We start from the raw sequence: 22,730 nt of genomic DNA, 5'->3' as shown, positions 1-22,730 counted from the left end.
CAACTATAATTTATTGGAGGCCCCAACATCAAAGAATTTATCAAATTTAAAAAAATGGTTACCATATTGTAATCCATACATTGGAAACCATAAAACAAAGTCAACTTTTTCTTCAACTAATCCAGAAGCAACTTAACTATGATCCTGCCATTACATTATATTTTCTCTAAAGAATCTTCCACTTTCACAGCAACCTGTGTTGAGCACTGAAGGGGTAAACCAATTTACTTCATACTGACCTAGTGCAGGAAATCATAGGTTTAGTTTCTAGATTAACCTTTAGATCATTTTGCTAAAAAAACTAAATAGAGCACAATATAATTTGTATGCATTCTTCTGCGTCTGAGAAAACGTCAGTTTACCTTCATTACGCTCTACGTAACCAGAAAGATTTTTAGACGTAATGAATAGTAGTATTTTATGCAGCAGCTTCAAGGTAATTTAATTTCATAACTGTCAACTTCTTTTTTTTAATATGGTATGTTTTGTTTAATTTTTTTGTGTAAATACTAATGCTAACCACAAATGAAACGGAAGCCATAGCTAGCTAGACCCTGCTTAATTTGTGTCCCTTCCTTAAATATCAAGTGCAGCCCAAGGTTACTTAAAGGAAAATAACCGTGAAACAATACAATATTCTAATGTGTTAGAACATTTTATTTTTGCACTAATGCTCCTGTGTTCTTAGCCATCATAAAGTGTTTAAAATACATAATGTCCAGCAGAAGCCATGCTGCCAAACTGGTCTGGAGGAGGATGGATAAGGCCCAGGTAATGGCGGCTTCATGGGTGTGTGGTTATAAAAATAACCTCCAAGCTATGGCATCCAAAAACACTAACACCTTGATACCCAAAAAAGGGCTGCAACAAACTGCAAAATAATCAGATGGTTAAGGACAAAACACATTCATTTTTGTCTCTTTTTTTAATACCGATTTATATATTTTCTAGTTTACTAACTTGAACTTTATAAAAATGTCTATAAAATCCAATTTACTATAGTTAGGGCAGGACAATATATCCATTTACTATTTGTCCATTAAAGGAAAAAAATATTTAATTTATACAAGTCGTATGTATTTCTCTTGTTGTTCTAAAATAGTGAAGTTAAAAAAATGGAATGTATAAAAAAAAAAAAAAGCAGGAAGCGGGATTTATGTAAACACTATAAATTAATCCGCTAATTAAATACACATGAAAATAGAATACTTGTGTAAACTAAATGAGCCACTAGGGCTTTTTTCCTAGATAATTGGAAGGTATCCAGCCCTCCCAAATAGGAGCTCCACTAAGGACCCTGCAGAACCACCAGCCACTAGAACTCTTTTCTTGAACCTCAAACATTGTCCCTTCTTTGAAGCTATTGGTATCATCATCCCCATCAAAATCAGCAATTGCTACATAGTGGGATTCTTTGGGGACCTCAGAAGGTGCAGCAGTGGGGACTGGCTTCTCTTTAACTTCAGATTTCTCTACCTGCCTTGATGCTTGTATCTTTGGTACAAAGCTGTTTCTCCCTTTGGACTCATCATTGTTTGATGGTAGAATAAATGGTTTGGCCCTTGGTGGTATTAAAATTGGCTTATTTGTTATTGCAGAAACTTTAATCTCGGACGTCTCTTTTTGCTGCTGTGGTTTCCCTTCTGAAGGGTCACTTGAGGCAAGTGCTTTTTTAGGAGGAGGCGGCCTTCTTGGGGGGACCACTGGTCGTGAAGGTGGCTCTTTCCCTGATGTCACTCCACTTTTTTGTTCAGTGTCAGCAGTCCTCATGGGTACTGGTAAAGCTTTTTTTGGAGGTTCTCTAACAATCTCATCCTGCTTCTGAGAACGATCCTGGGGTCTGCCAGCAGGCCCTGTATGAATTGCAGTATATAATGTAGCATCACCTTCTCCGCTGGATGCTATGGGTTCTTGTTCACTTAGTTTTGCAGCTGGTTTGAGTCGGCTTCTTAGGTTAGATATGTCAACTTTATCTTCAGTTTGAGCATCACCCTTAGGTGTAGAGATTGGCTTAGGTCTCAGCTGTGGTTTGGCTTTCAAGAATGGGTTAGGAACTGGCAATTCTGGTTTTTCTGTTGGAAGCTCTGATTTGGGTTTGTTAGCAACTGGTTTAAGAATAGGCTTTTTCAGTTCTTTGGGGGACACTTTATGCCCACATTCTAGTCCCATTTCATTTTTCAACTGAAACATTTTTCCTTTGTCAGTTTTAAGATCAGGTTTTTTAACATCCTTTAGAGGCTTTTGAGTGGCAGATGCTATTATACTGCCTGGTGGTTTTGGAGGGGGGGTGCGTAGTTGATGCAAACTTGGTCTTTCAGGAATATCTTCGGATTTCAACATAGACTCTTTCCTTGGTGGCAGGCTTGGCTTCTCTTCAACATGTTCCGCAGCTGTCTCCTCGTACACATTATTTACTCCTTGGTCTCTACCATTTATTGCAACACTCTTAAGACCTTGATCTTTGCATTTCCAATCCTTTGGCCATTTGGGTTCTGAGTCTGTACCATTTTGTGGTGGATCAGGGAGTGGTCTACATGGTCCAGTTGCTTCCTCTAAAGAGTTGTTCTCTCCACCACCCTCTGTCAAGAAGAGCTGTGCCATTTCATTAGGTAAAGGAGCCAAAAAATTTGGTCTTGAAGCATTGCTTGTTTTTTTATATTTGTCAATAAACGTAGCAGGTGCCCATCCCTCTTTTTCATCAATTTGTATATACCACCATCCACTATGATTCTTCTCTATCACCTAATAGAAACAAATAACATTGGATTATATAGCAACTTTAGCTGACCTATTTTATTATAAAATAAAAATGTAACCACATATTTTACACATTATCGAATTGTAAGTTTGCAGCCCTTAAAAATACATAATTTAAATTAAATTTAAAAACGAGCTTAATGCATTCTACATCATATATATATATATATATATATAGGTCATAATAATTTATATTTACTTTATAACTAGCATTTTAATTTCCCCAACAAGCCAATCCACTGCACATCTTTTTTTCCCCTTCAACTGAGCTTCATGCAAGTGATCTCACACAAGACATCACAGTCAACACTGTCAATATTAATACTGTTGATTTAATACATAGTTTACATCTATAAATCTTTCATAAGGTAGTTAAGTTTCCAGTATTTGTAGATTTGTAAATTCCATTGACTTGGGGAATAAAGATATTACCATGTAAATTCAGAGCATCTTGTCCTTATGGGGTTTAGGGTGCTACCATGATGAACTAGAGTATCTATCACAACCCAGCAGCCACTAGAACTGGCACTTATATTTTAAGACACTGCCTTTTATTGAATACAGAATATTATGTATAAATAAAACTACATTTCTTACTCTAGAGTTATACATATTTGATATGTAGCCTATTAAAGCTCTTCTGTTGCTGGATCTAAAAAGCAAGGTAGATATGCACAGAATATGAATCTGCAGTATAAATTTACAGCTTTCACTTATTTATAGTAGCAATCAGCAGAGGCACATTAGGTCAATTGGATATTGTTTGTTAAATGAAAAATGTATTCCCTTCTTTCAGTATTTTAAGAAGCATTCTAGTTCCATAGCCCATCTGGTTATGACTCAGTTGCCCAATCGGGTTTGGTTTACTAATTGGTCTTTCTTACACCCAGATTTATTTTCTAAGCCATTGAATGAATGTCAAGACATCTTAAAGGGCCATTATACACTCATTTTTTCTTTGCATAAATGTTTTGTAGATGATCTATTTATAAAGCCCATAAAGTTTTTTGGTTTTTTTAAATGTATAGTTTTGCTTATTTTTAAATAACATTGCTCTGATTTTCAGACTCCTAACCAAGCCCCAAAGTTTTATTTGAATACCATCAGCTACCTTCTCCAGCTTGCTCCTGTTTGTGTAAAGGGTCTTTTCATATGCAAAAGAAGCGGGAGGGGGAGTGTCTTATTTCCCACTTGCAGTGGGCTTTCCAGCTGCCTTTTCAACAGAGCTAAACTGAGAGTTAAGTAAGTTTTTAAACCATTTTATACTGGATTTTTATATCAGTATCTGTGCATCTTATTCTTTATAGTAGTGTCTATTACATGCAGTTATATGAAAATGAGTGTATACTGTCCCTTTAAATAGAGATTCTGTTGCATAAGTGTGCAGAGGACTGATCATTTCAGTCACAATTTCTTTGTTCTTGTTTGGGGAATTATCATAAAGAGACAAGACAAGTGATTCTCATCTAGGGTGTTTGGATACAAATAGGTGTCTCAACCCTCAGCTGGAGACATCAAATACATTTGGAAAGAGGATAACAAGAGAAAACGTTTATATCCATTTTTGTATGAACTTCTAGAAAGGTTTTCACTGACACTCATTGTGTAATATTTCCCACATGTGCTTTTTTTCATTCACAGCTTCTACATATTATGTGCTTGTATTAAATTAACAAAGTTTTTTTGGGGGGATCAAAGGCATAAAAACAAATAATGGTATCACAATCATTTTAAGATATTGCAAAGCATGTCCTAGACCAAAAATAAAAAAAGATGGAATGAGACACCCACAGTCTAATGACATAAACAAATTAAATACATAAAAAACAATATTCTGAATGAATATATAGCTGTGTACGAGCACCTGCACATTTTCAAATAGAACTGTTAGCCTCACCATTACTTGTCATCCTATCATAAATGTGCAACAAATAAACACCATCACAATTATTTTCTTCAGAGATCTCTGTTTATAATAATAATAATAATCACCTCAACTTTCAGTCCAGCCTGGAAGCTAATTCCATCAGGTATGGTGGTCTGGAAATCTGCAATGGTATAATATTCTTCTTCCACATGTGGTGGTGTAGGTGGTGTTGGAAGATTTAAACCACGGGGCTGATTCCATAAAAGTATTAAAAAAAAAAAAAAGTGTTACAAAATTAATAATACATAATGTATGACAATACCATTTGAAATATCATACATTTACATCAGAATCTGATGTTCCATATTACGTATTTATATACAAACAAATAGTAATAAACAATTTTTTTTTTCTTTGTTGCAAAATAATCGCATTCAAAATGATCAGTAGTGTATAAAGAGATGCTTTCCATATATTATTCAAAGTATAAAAAAACAGAAGGCAAAAAAGTTGCAAAACAAAAAGATATAAAAAGCCGATGAACAGATTGTTAAAAAGAATACCCAAATAATACACAGGAACAACTGTGCACTCAACCCTATTAAATGCAATCATCTAAAAAATAAAATCAAACTATTTATTTTCTTTATATCTACATTATTTTCACCTATTCAGCTGTTTCAGACCAGCTAAAGAGCAAACATTTTGTGTATATATATTTATTTATTTTTTACTTTATAGAACACTTACAATAGTGAGATCACGGCGGGGAGGAGGTCTTTGTCTCATGGTTGGAGATCCTGAGTGAGGAAACATAAATTAATAGAAGAAATATATAATCTTTTGCGCTATAACAACAAGCAGATAAACTCTCAGTACCTTCCCCCCCAAAGGTGAAAAACATAATTTATGTAAGAACTTACCTGATAAATTCATTTCTTTCATATTAGCAAGAGTCCATGAGCTAGTGACGTATGGGATATACATTCCTACCAGGAGGGGCAAAGTTTCCCAAACCTCAAAATGCCTATAAATACACCCCTCACCACACCCACAATTCAGTTTAACGAATAGCCAAGAAGTGGGGTGATAAAAAAGGAGCGAAAGCATCAAACAAGGAATTGGAATAATTGTGCTTTATACAAAAAAATCATAACCACCACAAAAAGGGTGGGCCTCATGCACTCTTGCCAATATGAAAGAAATGAATTTATCGGGTAAGTTCTTACATAAATTATGTTTTCTTTCATGTAATTGGCAAGAGTCCATGAGCTAGTGAAGTATGGGATAGCAGATACCCAAGATGTGGAACTTCCACGCAAGAGTCACTAGAGAGGGAGGGATTAAATAAAGACAGCCAATTCCGCTGAAAAAATAATCCATAACCCAAATCAAAAAGTTTTAATCTTATAATGAAAAAACTGAAATTATAAGCAGAAGAATCAAACTGAAACAGCTGCCTGAAGTACTTTTCTACCAAAAACTGCTTCAGAAGAAGAAAAAACATCAAAATGGTAGAATTTAGTAAAAGTATGCAAAGAAGACCAAGTTGCTGCTTTTCAAATCTGATCAACAGAAGCTTCATTCCTAAAAGCCCAGGAAGTAGAAACTGACCTAGTAGAATGAGCCGTAATCCTTTGAGGCAGGGATTTACCAGACTCCACATAAGCATGATGAATCAAAGACTTTAACCAAGATGCCAAAGAAATGGCAGAAGCCTTCTGACCTTTCCTAGAACCAGAAAATATAACAAATAGACTAGAAGTCTTCCTGAAATCTTTAGTAGCTTCAACATAATATTTCAAAGCTCTAACTACATCCAAAGAATGTAAAGATCTCTCCAGAGAATTCTTAGGATTAGGACACAAAGAAGGGACAACAATTTCTCTACTAAAGTTGTTAGAATTCCCAACTTTAGGTAAAAAATTAAATGAAGTCCGCAACACCGCCTTATCCTGATGAAAAATCAGAAAAGGAGATTCACAAGAAAGAGCAGATAACTCAGAAACTCTTCTAGCAGAAGAGATAGCCAAAAGGAATAAAACTTTCCAAGAAAGTAATTTAATATCCATAGAATGCATAGGTTCAAAAGGAGGAGCCTGTAAAGCCCTCAGAACCAAATTAAGACTCCAAGGAGGAGAAATTGACTTAATGACAGGCTTAATACGAACCAAAGCCTGTACAAAACAATGAATATCAGGATGATTAGCAATCTTTCTGTGAAAAAGTACAGAAAGAGCAGAGATTTGTCCTTTCAAGGAACTTGCAGACAAACCTTTTTCCAAACCATCCTGAAGAAACTGTAAAATTCTAGGAATTCTAAAAGAATACCAAGAGAATTTATGAGAAGAACACCAAGAAATGTAAGTCTTCCAAACTCGGTAATAGATCTTTCTAGACACAGATTTACGAGCCTGTAACATAGTATTAATCATTGAATCAGAGAAACCTCTATGACTAAGTATTAAGCGTTCAATCTCCATACCTTCAAATTTAATGATTTGAGATCCTGATGGAAAAATGGGCCTTGAGATAGAAGGTCTGGCCTTAACGGAAGTGTCCAAGGTTGGCAACTGGCCATCCGAACGAGATCCGCATACCAAAACCTGTGTGGCCATGCTGGAGCCACCTGCAGTACAAACGAACGCTCCATTAGGATTTTGGAAATCACTTTTGGAAGAAGAACTAGAGGCGGAAAGATATAAGCAGGTTGATAATTCCAAGGAAGTGACAACTCGTCCACTGCTTCCGCCTGAGGATCCCTGGATCTGGACAGATACCTGGGAGGTTTCTTGTTTAGATGAGAGGCCATCAGATCTATTTCTGGAAGTCCCCAGATTTGAACAATCTGAAGAAATACCTCTGGGTGAAGAGACCATTCGCCGGATGTAACGTCTGGCGACTGAGATAATCCGCTTCCCAATTGTGGGAATTGGGATGTAAATCACAGAAATTAGACAGGAGCTGGATTCCGCCCATACAAGTATCAAAGATACTTCTTTCATAGCCTGAGGACTGTGAGTTCCACCTTGATGATTGACATATGCCACAGTTGTGACATTGTCTGAAAACAAATAAACGATTCTCTCTTCAGAAGAGGCCAGAACTGAAGAGCTCTGAAAATCGCACAGAGTTCCAAAATGTTGATTGGTAATCTCGCCTCCTGAGATTCCCAAACCCCCTGCGCTGTCAAAGATCCCCATACAGCTCCCCAACCTGAGAGACTCGCATCTATTGAGATCACAGTCCAGGTTGGACGAACAAAAGAGGCCCCTTGAATTAAACGATGGCTATCCAACCACCAAGTCAGAGAAGATCGAACATTGGGATTTAAGGATATTAATTGTGATATCTTTGTATAATCCCTGCACCATTGGTTCAGCATACAAAGCTGAAGAGGTCTCATGTGAAAACGAGCAAAAGGAATTGCTTCCGATGCAGCAGTCATGAGAACTAGAATTTCCATGCACAAAGCTACCAAAGGGAATGATTGAGACTGAAGGTTTCGACAAGCTGAAACCAATTTCAGACATCTCTTTTCTGTTAGAGACAAAGTCATGGACACTGAATCTATTTGGAAACCCAAAAAGGTTACCCTTGTCTGAGGAATCAAGGAACTCTTTGGTAAATTGATCCTCCAACCATGTCTTTGAAGAAACAACACATGTTGATTCGTATGAGATTCTGCAGAATGTAAAGACTAAGCAAGTACCAAGATATCGTCCAAATAAGGAAATACCGCAATACCCTGTTCTCTGATTACAGAGAGAAGGGCACCGAGAACCTTTGAAAAGATCCTTGGAGCTGTTGCTAGGCCAAACAGAAGAGCAACAAACTGGTAATGCTTGTCTAGAAAAGAGAATCTCAGAAACTGATAGTGACCTGGATGGATTGGAATATGAAGATATGCATCCTGTAAGTCTATTGTAGACATATAATGCCCTTGCTGAACAAAAGGCAGAATAGTCCTTATAGTCATCATTTTGAATGTTGGTATCCTTACATAACGATTCAATATTTTTAGATCAAGAACTGGTCTGAAGGAATTCTCCTTCTTTGGTACAATGAACAGATTTGAGTAGAACCCCAGACCCCGTTCCAGAACTGGAACTGGCACAATTACCCCAGCCGACTCTAGGTCTGAAACACATTTCAGAAACGCCTGAGCCTTTACTGGGTTTACTGGAATGCGTGAGAGAAAAAATCTTCTCACAGGCGGTCTTACCTTGAAACCTATTCTGTACCCTTGTGAAACAATGTTCTGAATCCAAAGACTTTGAATCGAATTGATCCAAACATCTTTGAAAAATCGTAACCTGCCCCCTACCAGCTGTGCTGGAATGAGGGCCGCACCTTCATGCGGATTTGGGAGCTGGTTTTGACTTTCTAAAAGGCTTGGATTTATTCCAGACTGGAGAAGGTTTCCAAACGGAAACTGTTCCTTTAGGGGAAGGGTCAGGCTTTTGTTCCTTATTCTGACGAAAGGAACGAAAACGATTAGCAGCCCTATATTTACCTTTAGATTTTTTGTTCTGAGGCAAAAAGGCTCCCTTCCCCCCAGTAACAGATGAAATTATTGAATCCAACTGTGAACCAAATAATTTATTACCTTAGAAAGAAAGAGAAAGCAACGTTGACTTAGAAGTCATATCTGCATTCCAAGACTTAAGCCATAAAGCTCTTCTAGCTAAAATAGCTAAAGACATATACCTGACATCAATTCTAATTATATAAAAAATGGCATCACAAACAAAGTTATTAGCATGTTGAAGAAGTTTAACAATGCTATAAGCATTATGGTCTGACACTTGTTGAGCTAAAGCCTCCAACCGAAAGGTGGAAGCTGCAGCAACATCAGCCAAAGAAATAGCAGGTCTAAGAAGATTACCTGAACATAAATAAGCCTTCCTTAGAAAGGATTCAAGCTTCCTATCTAAAAGATCTTTAAAAGAAGTACTATCTGCCGTAGGAATAGTAGTACGTTTAGCAAGAGTAGAGATAGCCCCATCAACTTTGGGGATTTTTTCCCCAAAACTCTAATCTATCAGATGGCAAAGGGTACAATTTCTTAAACCTTAGAGAAGGAGTAAATGAAGTACCCAGACTATTCCATTCCCTAGAAATTACTTCTGAAATAGCATCAGGAACTGGAAAAACTTCTGGAATAACTACATGAGGTTTAAAAACTGAATTTAAACGCTTATTAGTTTTAATATCAAGAGGACTAGACTCCTCCATATCTAATGCAATCAACACTTCTTTAAGTAAAGAACGAATAAACTCCATCTTAAATAAATATGAAGATTTATCAGTGTCAATATCTGAGGCAGAATCTTCTGAACCAGATAGATCCTCATCAGAAATAGATAAGTCAGAATGATGGTGGTCATTTAAAAATTCATCTGAAATATGAGAAGTTTTAAAAGACCTCTTACGTTTACTAGAAGGAGGAATAACAGACAGAGCCTTCTGAATAGAATTAGAAACAAATTCTCTTACATTAACAGGAACATCCTGAACATTAGATGTTGAAGGAACAACAACAGGTAATGGATTATTACTAATGGAAATATTATCTGCGTTTGATAGTTTATCATGACAACTAACACAAACTACAGCCGGAGGAACAGTTACCAAAAGTTTACAACAAATGCACTTAGCTTTGGTAGAACCGACATCAGGCAGCTTCTTTCCAGAAGTAGATTCTGATCCAGGGTCAGGTAGTGACATCTTGCAATATGTAATAGAAAAAAACAACATATAAAGCAAAACTATCAAATTCCTTAAATGACAGTTTCAGGAATGGGAAAAAATGCAAAACAAAACAAGCCTCTAGAAACCAGAAGCAACTAAAAAGTGAGACTGAAATAATGTGAAAAAAACTGGCGCCAAGTATAACGCCCACATTTTTTGACGCCCATATTTTTTGGCGCCAAAAACGTCTGCAACACATATACGTAAAAAATGACGCAACCACGTGAAAACTTCCGGCATCAACTATGACGCTGGAAATTACGATTTTTTTGCGCCAAAAAAGTCTCGCGCCAAAAATGAAGCAATAAATTGAAGCATTTTCTGCACCCGCGAGCCTAACAGCCCGCAATTTAGAAAAAAAGTCAACTGAACATTTTTAAGGTAAGAAAAATATAATTTCATATGCATTTTCCCAAAAAAATGAAACTGACAGTCTGAAAGAAGGAATACTGATTATCCTGAATCATGGCAAATATAAGTTTAACACATATATTTGGAACTTTACATATAAAGTGCCCAACCATAGCTTTGAGTGTCATGAATAGAAATAAGACTTACTTACCCTAAGACACTCATCTACATATAGTAGATAGCCAAACCAGTACTGAAACGAGAATCAGTAGAGGTAATGGTATATAAGAGTATATCGTCGATCTGAAAAGGGAGGTAGGAGAAGAAATCTCTATGACCGATAACAGAGAACCTATGAAATAGATCCCCTAGAGGAAGACCATGGTATTCAAATAGGCAATACTCTCTCCACATCCCTCTGACATTCACTGCACTCTGAGAGGAAAACCGGGCTTCAGCCTGCTGCGAAGCGCATATCAACGTAGAAATCTAGCACAAACTTACTTCACCACCTCCATGGGAGGCAAAGTTTGTAAAACTGAATTGTGGGTGTGGTGAGGGGTGTATTTATAGGCATTTTGAGGTTTGGGAAACTTTGCCCCTCCTGGTCGGAATGTATATCCCATACGTCACTAGCTCATGGACTCTTGCCAATTACATGAAAGAAATAAGTAGATCCCTCTAAACTACCAAAAAATCTGAAAAAAATATCAGATGGAGAAAGCACTCCTATTTAGGAGCTAAAACCAACAGGGGAATGTAAAATTGCTATTAATAAGGGAATAAAAATCTAGTATATATCAGTATATATCTATAAAAGCACAATATAGAAGTAATTAGTTTCACAATCTAAATAAACATACAAATCAATAACATTGTAAGTCAAAAATAAATGTATTAGGATTCCTTATAGAATATCACACAAATGAAGTCTTCACAGACACAATACGCACCACTGCAAGCTCTGTGAGCTTGAACACTGATGGACGGGCATATGTGCGTATGCCACTGGGAGAAAAAAACAGTAATTTATTTTACTAGAAGTATTTTTGCTAATGGAAGTATAGTGCAAAAATGCTTCTATTTAAAATTGAAATGCAGTCATGAACATTTCAATGTTGACCTTTCTAACCCTTTAACTTTAATAAATATTCTTGCTAAAAAAAAAAGTAGTGCATAATTAGTCATTATGATCAGATGAGAGTTTTGTTGCGGCAGGTAGCATGGAGTAATATAACCTTTAGAAGTCTGAGTGTACCGGATAATATGGGGAAATCAAAGAACCTCACTTCTTTTAATGTCCATAAAAGGGGCAGGGCGTGCATCAAACCTCCCATCTCTCAGCTGACCAGGAATTTCTTTTTCTCGACCAGAATAGCTCTGCTGCCTGGCAATTCCATCCAAGTCGAGAGCACTAGAATTGGCACTGGATCCTGCTGCAAGTTTCTGGGCCAACAGCTCCCCACTAATCTTCTTCAAATAGGAAGCAGGGGCCCAGCCCTCTGCACCTTTATATCTGAAATTAAAGGGGTACTAAAGTAAAAAAACACATTCATGATTTAGAAAAAGCATGCAGTTTTAAGACACTTTCCAATTTACTGCCACTATAAAATGTTTCACAGTTTTTCTATATTCACACTTTCTGAGATATCAGATCCTACTGTGCATGTGCACAAGTTCACAGGGTATACGCATACTAATCTGTGATTGGCTGATGTCTGTCACATGATACAGGGGCCTGGAAAATGGGAGAAAGAAAAATAAATTTGCCAGAATAAAAATATTCTACTGCTTTTTTGATATATAGAGTAAGTACCATTGCCTTGTCTTTTTTATGCACTTGTTAATTATGCAGTTGTACTGTATTTAGTAGTCCTTTAATGAAAAACAAAAAAAAACAAGATGTAGTTCTTGCAAATATGGTTAGCTCCTGAACAAAGCAGAAATGCCCATACGTCTAAAACAAACATATTCATGGATATTTATATTCATTCAGGAATGGAAAAAGAAGAGATTTTGAAAACAACTTTTCAGCATTATGGTGGTCTGGAAATCTTTGACATGTAGGGGGGAATTATACAACAAATTTCTTAAACACCACATTCCAGCCAAGATTATAAGTGTAGAGCCAAAAGTTTAGTGCTGCTAGGCACTAACACAGCTCAAGGTAAATCAATAGCGCTCCCATGTTTGCACTAGTATTACAAATTGAAAGTAAAAAAGTTATCGCTCGAGCAAAAGATGGTGTGCTAACATCTGGAGGTCGGACAACACAACAATGCTAACTCTCTTTCTCCATAGACTTCTATGGCACACTCTAAAAAAGCCTCTGCTGGATTACTCTTGAGGGCTAACCCGAAGCTGCGCTAGGAGAACTGCGCTAAAGCCAAAGGTGCATTAGAATTATTCAAATAAAAATGTTCTTCACTATATAGAATTATATATTTAAAAATAATAAAAACATTTTCTTCTTATATCTGTATATATTTTTGTTAAATAAATATCTATAGCTATATATCTTTATCTATAGATACACAGTATATATAAAACATTTTATGCTTACCTGATAAATTAATTTCTTTCATGTTTAGAATTCACAATCCATTACTCCTGGGAATTACTCTTTCCTGCCACTAGGAGGAGGCAAAGATATCCAAAACCCAAGAGTTCTATAAAACCCTTCCCACCTCAGTCTAACGTATAGCCAAGCAAAAAAGGTAGAAAAAGAAATGAGCAAAAAAAAAATAGGTGCAAGAAAAAAATGTGCGAAAAAACAAACAAAAAAAAAACAGCACCAGAAAAAACAAAGGGTGGTGTGTCATGGACTCTCACCACCATGAAAGAAATTATTTTACCCAAGCTGTGAAGTGTCAAAAAGTAATGAAAAAATGGGTAGTATTTAAGAAACATCCTTTTCCACAACCCCAAAAGAAACCAAAAAAGGGCAAAACAATGCAATGAAAAAAAAATAACCAACAGTCAAAGACTCAATCATCCTTAAACAACTGCCTGAAGGACTTTCGTACCAAAGGCCACCCCAGAAGAAGCAAAATAAATCAAAATGATAGAATTTAGTAAAAGTATAGAAAGAAGACCAAGTAGCTACCTTGCAAAGTTGGTCAACTGAAGCCTCATTGTTATAAAAAACAAGAAATGGCAACTGATCTAGTAGAATGAGCAGAAATCAGTTAAAGTGGAGGCTGACCTGCCTCAAAAAAAAGCCTTATGGATCAGAAGTCTCAACCAAGAAGACAAAGAAATGAAAGCTTTCTATCCTTTCCTGGAACCAGAAAAGAAAACAAACTACAAGTTTGTCGTAAACTATAGTAGCATCGACATGATACTTTAATGCTCTAACATCCAAAATATGCAAAATATTATCTGAAGAATTTAAGGATTAAGACAGAAAGAAAGGACAACAATTTCCCTAATGATATAGTCAGAAGATACAACCCTAGGCAAAAAAACAAACGTAGTCCTAAAAACTGTCTTATTTTTTAAGAATAAGATAAGTAATATCACATGAAAGAGGAGATAACTCTTCAAGAAAAAGAAATAGGCAAAAGAAACATAACCTTATGCATAGACTCTAAAGGAGGATTCTGCAAAACCTTCAAAACCAAGAAAAGACTCCAGAGAGAAAATAAAAAATGGTTCAACAACAGGCTTAAAACTAGCCAAAGCCTGAACAAAATTATGAATATCTGGAAGATTTGCAATCTTCCAGAGGAAAAGAAGTGAAAGCTGAAATCTGACCCTTCAAAAGAACTGCCGGGTGAACCCTTATCCAAACCATGCTGCAAAAAATGCAAAAGCCTAGGAATTCTTAAAAAATGCCAGGAAACCCCATGATCCTTACACCAAGAAATAAAGGTCACCCAAACCTAATAATATATCTTATTGGACACAGGCTCTGTGAATCTGAGAACCCTCTCTGCTAAAGAACTATTTGTTCAAACTCCATGCTATCAAGCTTAGAGATTTGAGACCTGAATAAAAACAGACCTTGATACAGAAGGTCTAAATGCAAAGGAAAAGACTAAAGAGGGCAACTGGACCTCTGAACTAGATATGCATACCCAACTCTTTGAGACCAAGCTGGAGCAAATAGAATCACTGACACCCCCTAGTCTGATTTTGGCAATTTCCCTGGGAAGACAAACCAGAGGTGAATAAAACAAAAGCTAGTTGAAATGACCACGGCACTACCAAAGCATCCACAAACACTGCTTGAGGATCCATTGAACTTGCCCAGTACCTGGGAAGTTAAGAGATTCAACCAAGAGACCATCAGATCTATCTCTGGGAGACCCCAAAGATCCACTATCTGATCGAAGACATCCAGATGAAGAGACCAATTTCCTGGATGCAAGGGCTAACAACTGAGAATAATCTGTTTCCCAGTTGTCTATTTCAGGAATATGAACAGCAGAAATTTGACAACTGACTTGACTTCTGCCCAGGAAAGAATTTGCAATAATTTCCTCATGGCTGGGAAACTGAGTTCCCCCCTGGAAGATTGACATATGCTACTGCTGAAACATATTCGATCTCAAATCTGAAAAGACTCCCTTTCCAAAAGAGACCAACTCTGAATGGTTCTGAAAATTGAGTTCTAAAACATTGAGAGGAAACCTCACACCCACAAAGAGACCAAAAACCCCTTGCACTCTGAGACCCCTAGACGACCCTCCACCCTGAAAGAATTGCATCTGTTGAGATTACAGATCAAGTAGGATGAACAAAAGAAGTCCTCTGCGCAATAAGCTGATGATTCAGCCACCAAGACAGAGACTGGCTTATTCTGAAATCTATACAAATCCTTTGAGATAGAGTATGATCCCTGCACCACTGCCAAAGCATACAAAACTGAAGAGGCCTCATGAAGAAAGAAACAAACAAACAAAGGGAAAAGCTTAAGAAGCCACAAACATGAGACCTAACACCTCCATGCAAAATACGAGGGGAAAAGAAAGACTGAAGGTTTAGACAGGCTGTCTAGGAAAGACTCATGGAAACTGAATCTATCTGGACCCCCAGAAACAACTACCTTAGTTTGAGCGAACTATTTAGAAAACTGATTTTCCAACCAACTTGTTGAAGAAACAACAACAGTCTGCTGGTGTGAGAATCTGCTAAATGAAAAGATAAAGCTTGAACCAAGATATCGTCCAGGTAATTAAACACTGCAATAGTTCTGATCACAGACAAAAGGTTACCCAGGACCTTGGAAAATATTCTTGGAGTTGTATCCAAAAAAAACGGTAGAGCAACAAACTGAAAATGCTAGACCAATAAGGCAAACCTAAGAAACTGATGATGCTACTTGAGAACAGGAACATGAAGATAAGCATCCCATTAATCTATTGTGGACATAAACGGACCTTGCAAATCAAGAGGCCAAAAAGTCAGCATAGTCTCCAATTTGAAAGTAGGAATTCTGAGGAATTAGTTCAGTGCCTTTGAAGGATTAAAATTTCTGAGTAGAGTAATCTGATTGCTGTGCCCTGTTCTGATGAAAGGAACAAAAATTATTAGGAGTTTAAAATGTATACTTGAGCTCCTTTCCCTTCTATAACAGTTGAGATAATAGAATCCAAGCCAGAACCAAACAACATCTTTCCCAGAAAAGAGAGATAAAAGCCTGGATTCAGAAATCATATCATCAGACCAAGATTTAACCATAAAGCCCTTTTAGAAAGTATTGCCAAAGACATACAGTACTAGGATCACCCTATGATTAAGTGCCTGTTTACGGCATGAAACGTGTAAGGGGTTAATTCCCTGTTCTATGCCTCTACTTTTTAACATTTTTCAATAAATATAATTTTTTATTTATATCAACGTGTCCCACAAGTGCTATATTCCTTTACCAAGCGAATTAAGCTCCTCAACCAAAAAAACAGGGAAGCCCCTTGCGCTTGCCTGAATACACCACAAAAAGAGATGTAGACTGTCTGAAATCCTTTGTAGCCTGAAGATAGAATTTCAGGGCACGAACCACATCAAGATTATGAAGTAATCTCTCCTTAGAAGAAGAAGGGTTAGGACACAAAGAAGGAACCACTATTTCCTGATTGATGTTACGGTTAGACACCACTTTGGGAAGAAACCCCAAACCAGTGCGAAGCACAACCTTATCCGCATGAAAAAACAGATAAGGAGGCTCACATTGCAAGGCAGCCAGTTCAGATACTCTGCATGCCGATGCAATGGCCAACAGGAAGAGAACCTTCCAGGACAGAATCTTAATGTCAATGTAATGCATAGGTTCAAACGGAACCAACTGCAAAACCTTAAGGACTAAGTTTAAAGTTCCAAGGTGCAGCCGACTGTCTAAAGACAGGCCTAATTCTAGACAGAGCCTGAACAAAAGATTGAATGTCAGGGAGCTCAGCGAGTCTCCGATGCAACAAAACTGATAATGCCAAAATCTGACCCTTTAAGGAACTAGCGGCAAGACCCTTCTCCAAACCATCTTGGAGAAATGAAAGAATCCTTGATACCTTCACCTTATTAAGGATATCCATGCTTCTCACACCAGGACAAGTAAGTCCTCCACACCTTATGGTAGATGCGACGAGTGACTGGCTTCCTTGCCTGAATTAGCGTATCAATCACACTTACTGAAAAGCCTCTCTTGGCTAAGACTAGGTGTTCAATCTCCACGCAGTCAGCCTCAGAGAATCTAGATTTCGATGTTGAAATGACAACAGATCCCTGCGACAGGGTAACCTCCACGGTGGAGAGGATGACATCCCCACCAGATCCGTAAACCACATCCTCCGTGGCCACGAAGGAGTAATCAGAATGGCCCGGGGCCCGCTCCTGTTTGATGATTGCCACTACGTGAGGTAGAAGTGGTAACGGTGGAAAAATGTAAGCTAGGCTGAATCCCCAAGGAACCACTAAGGCATCTATCAGCTCCGCCTGGGGATCCCTGGACCTAGTATGGAAGTAGCTTGAAATTGAGTCTTGACGCCATGAGATCTATCTCCGGGCTCCCCATCTGTGACAAATCTCCTCTGGGTAAAGAGACCATTCCCCCGGTTGGAAGGATTGCCTGCTGAGAAAGTCTGCTTCCCAGTTATCCACACCTGGAATGTGAATCGCTGAGAGCGAGCAGTTGTGGGACTCGGCCCACGCCAGAATCTGAAACACCTCCCTCATCGCGAGGAAGCTCTTCGTACCCCCTTGGTTGATGTAAGCCACCGAGGTAATGTTATCGGCCTGGAATCTGATGCAACTGACCGACTCCAGAGAAGGCCATGCCTTCAGAGCATTGTAAATAACTCGTAGTTCTAGGATGTTGATTAGAAGGAGAGACTCCTCCCTGGAACACTTTCCTTGTGCTATCCTGGCACCCCAAACAGCTCCCTATTCTTGTCAGACTGGCGTTCGTGGTCACAATCTCCCAGGACGGTCGGAGCAACTGTCCATGGGGACATCCTTCTTGCGGACGAATCCACCAAGAGAGGGAGTTCCGAGTCCGAGCATCCATGGATATCAGCTGTGATAGATCTGAATGATCGCCGTTCCACTGTCTCAACATGCACAATTGAAGAGGTCTGAGATGGGACCTGGCGAATGGGATGACATCTATTCTTTTTTTTTTTTTTTTATAATTTTTTATTGAAGTCGTGAACAAATACAGAATATAGGGTATGCCCCAAAACATTTACAAGACAAAGTATACACAGCATAGTTGAGAGATTATTGCATTCTAGCATCTCAAATATTACCAGAAAATGTGGGCTATCACATAGAAAGACTTCAGTTTTGTATTAGAGTGTCATAAACGTGATACAAGTAGAAAAGGTCCTCTCCTAGCTATGTACAAAAAAAAGAGTAAGGTATCTATTCAGAAAAGGGTGAGACTAGGGAGGAGGTAACTCTATAGATTTATGGGGGAGGGGGATGCAGCGGGCAAAAGCCGCTCAAAATGTAATAAAGGGAATGGGGGGGGGGGGTGGAGGGCGGAGCCAGTTAGTATTTACGGTGTGAGCTAAACAATAGTAGTTAGTTTATATACCAATAGTGTGCGTGTGGGGGTTTGATGTTATTGATAATGGTAGAAACACATCTGAGCAGACAATTAGGGAAATGGTAGGAACATAGAGCATAGTCACAAATTATAGTTGAGTTCCACCTGAGAGAAGTGGTAATCTGGATCTCAGTATCATAGTAAGCTACGTGATAATACGTATATGAGGAAACAACACTATTAACAAATAACTATAAACCATTTGGCTTTTCCTAAACAACCCTCTAAGCACTTCCACATATGAGAACATTTGAGTGAACAGAGATGTAGGGTGGTAATGTTAACTATAAGTAAATGTGAACTATTTCAGACTGTCTTATAAAAGTTAACGACTCCTGGTATATGGGGTTCACAGCACATCACCCCGAGTAACAGCTTTGTACTACTTAAAGCTAAAATTAGAATTGAGCAGTTAATATATGGGAGTTTGATATACATGCTAAATAAAGGCAAACATATATTGACATTGAAGCCTATTATATCTGGGCTAGCTCTATGGAGGAAAGATGATAATATATAAACATAGTAAAAACAAACATAAGATAATGTGATGCGAAACCCATGGGGCACTAAAAAGACATAGCATAGAAATGGGGAGACATAACATAACCTGTGTAGATAAAATAGTATTGATATAGTTTACGCTGCAGACCGCAATATACTTATTCAAATCAATTTCTAATTACTTTGCTAAAGGAGGGTGTAGTGTAAAGAAAACATTAACAGCAGCCAGTGTGATAGGTAAAAGTGCCTTATAGAAGGGAGAACTATGTACTAGTATACATACCACATCAAGGTATACAATAAGATGTAAAAATTTAGCTTCAGAAATTGGGAGTATTAAGTGTACTTAAGTGAGTAAGGGGGGAGGCCTATGGAGTAGATAGAGGGAAAGATTCACCCTGGGTTAAGTTAAGAATAATACACAGCTACCGGTCTTGACTTTAAGGGTAGCCATATTTGGCACGAGCACTTGACCGAGTTAGATAAATAATAAGCTATATTATACCTAGACTGGTGAAGTTGAATAGTAATTACTTGGGTTTGGGTATGTTAGAGACATATCTATGTCCTAAAGGTTCTACTATGACACATGGTCATCTATGTTATACTAGACTATTGTGTAGACTCCATGGGAACATATTGTTTGGCATTGGGATAGAGAGATTAACCAAGAAAACTCACAAGGTTGTAGGCAAACATAATACAATAAAGATATTAACAACAGAAATATGACCTTAATTAGGCAGACTAACAGCGAATATACTTGAGTTATATGGTCCAGAAAACACAGCCTAAGTTATAATTGGTTCCTATCACATTAGGGAAGATCTGAGCCCTGTTGAAAAGATATATAACATCAGAGGGCCAACTGTACTACTCACTAAAAGAGCAGCAATGTGGTGCTTAAAGTCAGTAAGGTGATATAGATAGTAATAGACAATTAGTATTATAGTGATGAGCCTATAAGTCTATAAAAATATCGTAGAAATATAAGCACCTTACCTCTGATTACTAGAAGGCAACGCTAACTTAGTGGTGTATAGGGTTAAATTGCGTATAAAATATTAGCTAATCGTATGAGCTATGGAGCGGTAAGAAAGAGGCATAGAGAACTAAGTAAATCTCTGAGCTGGGCCATACCGCTCATTCCTAAAGAGTAACATGTACAGTATGACCAGCCTGTATCACAACGGAACCAAACCAGCCTATATATCCGGTCTGTGAGAGAAGTAATTAGAAAAAAGAAACAATAAATTTTCAACGGTACATAATACCGAAATCAGCAGTGTAAATGCTTGGCAATAAACTCTCCTATAGCATGCAACTATGGTTTAATAACAGATTTGTACTAGGATTTCGTGTAAAGGGATATATGGGGTAGTAGAAATATATTCAATGCACACATAAGTCTTACAAGATAGGGAACCTTAGAACGAGTGTCCCACATTTAGTATATATAACGGAGAAACATATCCAAGTAGCTCTAGCGGGGCTGTCAGCAAGTGCTCTGGTTTGAATCAACAGTTCATCCGATACCTATTTTCTGTAGGTGTCTTGCTCGGGAACAAGAGAACAGTTCTCCTGATGACCAAGGCTCAGCATAGTCAAAACCCATATCAAGTTGGTCGTTACTTACAAGTTGAGAGTGGAAGGCTCCCCATTCTGAGAAACTGCATGCCGGGTTCTGTAAAAAGTACATATCAGTCCTCTCCAAACCACTGCGTGGGATCATTGAATGAAGGAGAGCAGAGTCCAGATCAAACCAGGCGATCCGTTTATCGCCATGATTTGGCACCATGGGACAAACAGCTCCTGCGGTTAAATTTATTAGCAATCTTAGATCTAACTCTAGCAACTTTTCTCCGACAGCTGATAGCATAGCAGGAGCCTTTCCGCACTTGTCATGATCTAAAGAGTCCAGCATCCCCTCCAGCCCAGCGGGATCTCTATTTTCACTGATGTTGGAATCCGGCAACCAAGCAGGACTCTGTGTACTCCTTGCAGACCAAGCGGAGCTTTGTAAGGTGGTAGGTAGGAGGGTGTCTGCGCTTGAATGAACAGAGTTGCGTGCAGACTCTACCCTCTCAGGTAGGTAAGAAGAGGAGACGGCCGAAAGGGCTTCCATATGTACCGACGATCCTGTGCAGGGTACGTATTCCTCTCCCAGCGTATCACGTCCTGAGACAAGTTCCATATGCAACTCACGGAAGTGACTATCCATCCTTGCCTCCAGTTGCTGTAGTAAAAGTAAGATAGCCGCCATCTTTGTTAGGATTTGAGTCCAAATTAGAACAGCAGATCCCTTGAAAAATTAGCCGTAACAGTAACTAAGATAAGTGTCAATGCTGTATTTTATAAGTTGAGTACTCATTGAGAGCTCTTGTTTTTACAAATGAGCCGTGACCACAAATAACTTCTCCAGACTACCATATATAATCTCACGTGGTGGGTCTGTGCAAGGGGTGTAAAAGCTCCTTTAAATGCTTACTCCTCCGGCTTTTCCTCAGCTTAAAGATCACTGCTATTCCTTCTGAACCTGAAATTGAGAGAACTTGGTTGTAGTTTTTGAGGGAAAAAAGCTATTTTAAATTGGATAATGGCAGGAGCTTCCTCTAAACACGTCTTGTTTCTCCAAAGGCTAGCTCCGCCCCCCCGGGATGACATCTATTCTTGACACCATGAGACCTATCACCTCCATACATTGAGCCACCAACAGGCTTGTGGAGTGCTGAAGGGCAAGACAGGTGGACACAAGCTTCCTGCGCTGCTGATCTGTGAGAAATATCTTCATGGACAGAGTCTATTATCGTGCCCAGGAACTCTACCCTGTTGCTGGGAACCAGGGAACTCTTTCCTGAGTTGATCTTCCAACCGATTGGAGCAGAAGACGACGAGCCTCGAAAGACCCTCTGCGAGGCTGAGCGACCGCGCCTGAACTAGTATGTCGTCCAGGTAAGGCGCAACCACAATGCCCCTGGATCTGGCCACTGCAAGCAGCGCCCCCAGAACCTTTGTGAAGACTGTTGGGGCCGTTGCGAGACCAAAAGGAAGGGCTACAAACTGGAAGTGTTGGTCCAGAAACGCAAATCTTAGGAACTTGAAGCGGTCCCTGTGAATTTGCACATGAAGGTAAGTGTCCTTCAAGTCTATAGTCGTCATAAACTGTATTGAAGTAGGGGCAGAAAAGATCTGATCGTTTCCATTTTTAATGATGGAACACTCAGAAACTTGTTTAAACAGTTTAGCTCCAGAATTGGGCGGAACGTGCCTTCTTTCTTTGGAACCACAAAAACATTGGAATAGTTCCCTAGACCCCGTACTGCATGGGGTACTGGTACAATAATGCAGAGAGGTGAGATCTCTCACACACTCTAGAAAGGCCTCTCTTTTCTGGTCTTGAAGACAGGTTCGACAGGAGGAATCTGCCCTGGGACAGATGGGATCTGAACCCTG

General features: G+C 38.5%; 1 protein-coding gene across 2 annotated transcripts in view; it reads right to left on the bottom strand.

The window, feature by feature from the left end:
• Positions 1-632: 632 nt before the first annotated feature.
• The window catches only part of SH3PXD2B (SH3 and PX domains 2B), a 455,707-nt gene continuing 433,609 nt past the window's right edge, over positions 633-22,730 (bottom strand). For both annotated transcript variants that reach the window (XM_053717127.1, XM_053717128.1), the window contains 4 exons: positions 12,019-12,245; positions 5,375-5,424; positions 4,750-4,875; positions 633-2,742 (listed from right to left, as the gene is read on the bottom strand). In XM_053717127.1, coding sequence (XP_053573102.1) covers positions 1,231-2,742; positions 4,750-4,875; positions 5,375-5,424; positions 12,019-12,245 — 1,915 coding nt within the window. In that variant the 3' untranslated portion in view covers positions 633-1,230. The remainder of the gene's footprint in view (positions 2,743-4,749; positions 4,876-5,374; positions 5,425-12,018; positions 12,246-22,730) is intronic.

The sequence above is a fragment of the Bombina bombina genome, chromosome 6 (genome assembly GCF_027579735.1).
Source record: "Bombina bombina isolate aBomBom1 chromosome 6, aBomBom1.pri, whole genome shotgun sequence".
NCBI classification, from domain to species: Eukaryota; Metazoa; Chordata; class Amphibia; order Anura; family Bombinatoridae; genus Bombina; species Bombina bombina.
The sequence above is the reverse complement of the archived record's forward strand: the minus strand, read 5'-3'. Positions and strand labels throughout refer to the sequence as shown.